General features: G+C 14.8%; 3 protein-coding genes across 3 annotated transcripts in view; 2 read left to right on the top strand and 1 right to left on the bottom strand.

Moving 5' to 3' along the window:
- PIGA (phosphatidylinositol N-acetylglucosaminyltransferase subunit A, putative) overlaps positions 1-662 on the top strand; it is a gene marked incomplete at both ends in the record, with an annotated part of 2,409 nt that extends 1,747 nt beyond the window's left edge. Inside the window, 4 exons of the mRNA XM_028673716.1 lie at positions 35-76; positions 230-317; positions 410-479; positions 611-662. Of these exons, the coding sequence (XP_028530141.1) occupies positions 35-76; positions 230-317; positions 410-479; positions 611-662 (252 nt within the window). The remainder of the gene's footprint in view (positions 1-34; positions 77-229; positions 318-409; positions 480-610) is intronic.
- A 624-nt stretch (positions 663-1,286) lies between these two features.
- Positions 1,287-3,194, bottom strand: PGAL8A_00491700 (conserved Plasmodium protein, unknown function; the record flags this gene model as incomplete). The annotated part of the gene is made up of 1 exon (XM_028673715.1): positions 1,287-3,194. The coding sequence occupies one exon, from the start codon at positions 3,192-3,194 to the stop codon at positions 1,287-1,289; it is 1,908 nt and encodes a 635-aa protein (XP_028530140.1).
- Positions 3,195-4,111: 917 nt separating this feature from the next.
- PGAL8A_00491600 (conserved Plasmodium protein, unknown function) lies at positions 4,112-4,957 on the top strand (the record flags this gene model as incomplete). The annotated part of the gene is made up of 5 exons (XM_028673714.1): positions 4,112-4,246; positions 4,313-4,369; positions 4,473-4,516; positions 4,721-4,843; positions 4,921-4,957. The coding sequence occupies 5 exons, from the start codon at positions 4,112-4,114 to the stop codon at positions 4,955-4,957; spliced, it is 396 nt and encodes a 131-aa protein (XP_028530139.1).
- Positions 4,958-5,758: the final 801 nt, after the last annotated feature.

Genomic DNA, 5,758 nt, shown 5'->3' with positions numbered 1-5,758 from the left:
TTTTTTTTTTTTTTTTTTTTTTTTTTTTTTTCAGTTAACTAAAATGTATTCTTGGGAAAAAGTTGCTGAAAAAACAGTATAAAAGAGAATAAAAAAAAAAAAAAAAAAAATAAAATAATAATAATAATTTCTATAAGATAAAAGTTTTCTTAAAAAAAAAAATTAATTTATATTTATTTTATACATTTTAATTTTATTTTATTTATTCTAATAAAATTTATAATTTCAGGAAAAAGTTTACATGAAAGTTTTATCTCATCCAAATCCAACACTTTTAAGTAGGATACAAAAAATTTATGGCATTAGCAGGGTTTTTAGTAATAAATTAAAAAAAAAAAAAAAAAAAAAAAAGGAACTTTTTTCGTTTTATTAATTTATTCTATACATTTTTAATTTTCTTTTATATTAGGCAAAATATACATTTTTATAATTATTGTTAGCTATTTATATTGCCAAATACTAGAATGGATAAATCCTAAGTAATAAGATAGAAAATAAAAAAAAAAAAAAAAAAAAAATTTATTTATATATGTTTTTAATATTTTAAAAGAAAAAAATTTAAATATATATATTTATTATTTACTAAAATTTTATATATTTCTTTATATAGAGAAGATATTGAAGAGGCAGTCAGTTTTCCTCATTTCATAGAAGAAGAATAGATTATATAAAAAATTACTTTTATTCATTTAATTAAAAAACAAATTATACAGAAAATTACATTTATATTTTTTATTAAAAAAAAAATTTTAAGGAAATTATATTTACTTATTGTATTTTTTTTTTTTTTTTTTTTATTATGGACATATATTTTTAAAGTTTATTTTTTCGTTTTTTATACAAGAGTATATCTTATTAATAAGACAAGATTATAAAAAAAATTTATTAATTATTAGTAGAAAAAAATAAAACAGAATAATAATATAGAACATTTTTTTTTTGAAAAATACACAAAATTTATTTTTATTTGTTGAAAAAATAAAATAAAATAAAAAAGATAAATATTTTTAATATTTCGTTAAAAAGTGTTAAAAATTATAAACAACATTAAAAAATAATTTGAAAAAAAGAGTACTTTTATTAGAAGGAATTTATAAAAAGTAATAATAAAGCTCTATGAAATAAAAAAAATATATAATACAAAAATGAAATAAATGTATGCATTAAAAAAAAAAAAAAAAAAAAAAAAAAGATTATAGATACTTAAAAAAAATAATAAAAATAATAATAAAAAAAAAAAATAAAAATTCTCAATTGCTATTTTATGTTCATTTTAAAATAAATAATTATACTTGTGTTTCTAACAATTTGTATTCTTGTTCAATAGTTTTGTAATTCAACATATAATTAATATTATATTGTGCTTTAATTTTAAATGGGAACTGTTTATATTTTAAATCAATATAATTTAATAATAATACTTCATAAAACTTATTGGTTAATTCTAAATATTTATTTTCATAGTTATAATGTATTATATTAACATCTATTAAACCTAAAAGAATAGGATTATTTAAATTTATAATATTCTTACAAAACACTTTTTGCTTTTTTAGAAAATATCTGATAACTTCAAAAATAGTGAAGTAAAATTCTACACAAGTTAATCCTTTTCTTTTTTCTTGTATGTTATCCGTTTTCATTTTTTCTATATTAGGTAAACTTAAAAATTGTATTATTTTATGTTCAAAATCTAAAATAAAATTATGCAAAATGTTTTGAGAAATATTTTTTAGAAGTAATTTTTCCTTTTCTGATTTTTTATATTGAACAATTTCTTCTACTGAATTTTTACAATCTAATTCTTCTTCGTCAATATCATATGTAACGTTTTTTTTTTTTTCATTTTCAATTTCATTTATTATCTTTAATTCATTAAATTCTTCATTCAGTTTATGCAATCCTTTACAAATCATTTTAATTAAGTTTACATTTCCACCAACTATATTATAAACACATTTGCTAATTTCTTCATTTTTTGTAAAAATCGGAACCATAAGACATTTAACCATATCATAGGAAAAATCATTTATTTCTATTAAATTATTTTTTATCAATTCATAATTTTCTAATTCGTTTTCATTTAAATTATTATAATAATTATAATTTATCTTTTCCTTATTTTCAAAATAATATTTCATTATTATATTATTATAAATAAATATAAATTTCATTATTTCTAAATTTTTAACAGAATGAATTATTACTGGTAAATTATATATTTTTTCTATATTTTCATTTATAAGATTGACAAAAAAATTGAAATTTCTAACTGGTTGACTACATAACAAAGATAAATTAAAATTAATAAAAATAAAATAAAAATTGTAAGAATATTTCACTTCTAAAAATTTTAAAATTGATAAAAAATATTTATATACATATAATCCGTTAGAATAGTTAGTTAACACATTTTTAGAATTATTAGAATAATGGTTATATTCTTCATATTCTGCCATCATTTTAAAAAAATATAAGGATGAACTGAATTCATTTAAATAACTACAAAAACATTTTACATTTAATTTTCGTAATAGTATTTTTATAAAATGATTCCAATTTTCAAAAAAAAATTTATTTTTTTCCAATAAAATAAGGAAATTTTGTATTTCTTCTCTATCTTGATCATTCAAATAATCAAACATTTGAGGGTTATTTAAAATATATTTAAAGAATGAATTCATCTTAGATAAAAGAATTCCATTTTCTTGATCTACTAGATAATTATATAAATCTTTTAATTTTATTTTTTTGTTTTCAATATCATTGTTTAATTCTTTTAATAGTTTATATCTTAAAAATGATTCTAGAGAATGTAATTTTAGGTTGAACGAAATATCTTTTATTAATTTGAAATCATATTCAAAAAATATGTATTTTTTTTTTTTTTCTTTTTTATCATTTAAAAATTTTTCTTTTGATTTTTCTATAAAAAATTTTTTTCCTACTCCTTCTCCACCAATAATAAAATGGCAACAATTATATTTTTCAATCTCATTTTTATTATTATTTTCAAAAATATTTATTATTTTACTTATATAATCATTTCTAATAATATATTTCCATTTTTCTTCAAAACTTTTATTTTTTTTAAAATTATTTTCTTTTATATTATTAGTACTATATTTTCCAAGATACTTAAAATTTACAAGAAATTTATTTTTCTTTAATATTTCTACATTTTTTGAAATCATTTTATCATTTTTTATATTTTGGGTAAAATTAACTATAACAACATTAGAATCATTTATAGTTATCTTTATAACATTTAAAAATATATAAATATAAAAATGTTATTTTTTTTTTTTTATTAATTGCTTGAAATAAAAAAAATATATATATTATTTGTAAAAAAAATTTTTTTTTTGTGCTTTCTCATTTTATTAAAATTCATAAAAAAAAAAAAAAAAAAGAATATATTTAAAAGGTTTCGAGTTAAAGAAAAAATTATTCTTAAAATAAAAAATTTGTTCGTTTAAAATAAAAAAAAAAAAAAGAGAAGACATATAAATATATTTTAAATGTTATTATATATCAATTTTAAATATTTTACAGGAAAATTAAGACTTGTATAACTTCTTTTTTCTTTTTTAAAATATTTATGAATTTTTTAAAAAAATTGGTCATTTTATAAGAAAAAAGGTAGCCACGTTTTTATTTAGAACAAAATCAGTTGTGATTTAAAAACTACCGAAAATTTTGTTTATACAAATAATTTGTATTTTTCTATAAAGAAAAATAGTAATAACATTAGTTCCTTTATATTTAATTTATATTACTTTTTTTTTTTTTTTTTTTTTTTTTTTTTTTCNNNNGAAAAAAAAAAAAAAAAAAAAAAAAAAAAACCAAAGTATTTAAAAATGTTAAAAATTATAGAAGAATTAATATTACATAAATATATTAATTTATTCTACTTTTTATATTAAAGGATACTATTATAATAAAAGAAATTAACAAAAATATTAAGAATTTAATATAAAAGACAAAGAATTAGACTCTTTTTTATAATTGTTATTGCATAATTAATGAATATATTTCAATATAATCGAATGAAAAATATATAAATTTTATAGAAAATAATTTTAATAAAATAATAAATAAAAAGAAAAAAATGGATGATTATTTAAATGAAGATTCAGTTATAAAACATAAAGCATGGAATCTTCATTTTATGGATAAAAGAAAAAATAATAAATTTAAATATTCAAAAAAAAAAAATATGAAATACAATGTGAAGTGGATAAAAGTGTGTAGTAGAAGTTAATAAGTATTTACATATTTTGTTACATAATTACCTTTTTTTATTTTTTAGAAAAAAGATAATGAAAATTTATTCGAGAGATGGATTCAAATAAAAACATTAAATGAGGTTTTTGTCATATTTTTATGTTGTATATAAAATGTTTTTACTAAAAAATACTTTTTATCAATTTTTTTTTTTTTTTCCTTTATTACTTGTATTAATTTCTTAGAATTATAATTCAGAAGAGGAAAAAGAAAAAGATGAAACAAAAAAGTAAATAAATTTACTATTTATATATATTCATATAAAATTAAATTACATAAAATATATTTTAAAATATTAAAAATAGAATTTTTTTAAAATATGAAATTTATAAATTCATATCTAAGTATAAATAAATATTTGTAAAAATAAAAAACTTATAATTTTTTTATTTTTTTTATACGTAAATAATCTATAAATATAACGATACATTAGACAAATAGGAAGAAATGTACTTTCTAATAACAATGAAACAAGAAAAAGTTATAGATTAAATTTACAAAGCATATTGAACGAAAACAACACAAAAAAAAATTATGTTGATCCTTCTAGTGATATGTAAAAAAAAAAAAAAAAAAAAAAAATAATAAAAAATAATATAAAAAATATACATACTTATATATTATTAATTTTAGATCATCTGAAGAACAAGAAAATGATAATAACACCTAGAACAGATTGTACTATTGAATAGGTTTACAACCATTTTTTTTTTTTTTTTTTTTGTTGTTCTTTTTTTTATTTTGATGATTTTTCTTTTTTTTATTTGAATGTATTTTATAATATATTAATTTAAAATAGTTCATTTATAAATTAAAAAGCAAACTTTATATATCCTTCAGACATTTTCACTCAAAATAAAAAATGAACGGAAAATAAATAAGTGAAAGATAATCCATTTAAATAAAGAAAAAAAATTATTTCCTTCTCAATTTTTTGTTTTTACAAATATAAAATTTAAATATTAATAAATATATTTCGAAATTGTATTTAAAATATTTAAAGAGAATTATTTTATGTAACTCTTCCTTTAACTTATGATACAGAAATAAAATATATAAATTTAAAATTTATCAACTTTTAAATTAAAAAAAAAAAAAAAAAAAACTTTTAATTATGAAATCTTCACATAAATTATAATTGTGAGATTTAATATTATTTTTAAATATAAAATACTCTTACTAATGTATAGTATGTTCTTATTAATGAATATTCATAATTATTTATTTAGCTACACATTTATTTTTAAAACTTAATAAAGAGTATTACTTCCATTAAATAAAATATAAAAAATTAATAATAATTACAATAGTTAATTTCTTTTATTAGTGTAAAACTATGTATAACAATGATAGTACATTTAAGGAATTTAATAATGAAAAAACTAAATATATGAAGGAATATATATGTATAACTTAAAATTATTCAAAATACTCTGTAACTTAAAAAAAAAAAAAAAAAAAAAAAAAAAAA

The sequence above is a fragment of the Plasmodium gallinaceum genome, assembly GCF_900005855.1.
Source record: "Plasmodium gallinaceum strain 8A genome assembly, contig: PGAL8A_v1_141, whole genome shotgun sequence".
NCBI lineage: Eukaryota > Apicomplexa > Aconoidasida > Haemosporida > Plasmodiidae > Plasmodium > Plasmodium gallinaceum.
The sequence above is the reverse complement of the archived record's forward strand: the minus strand, read 5'-3'. Positions and strand labels throughout refer to the sequence as shown.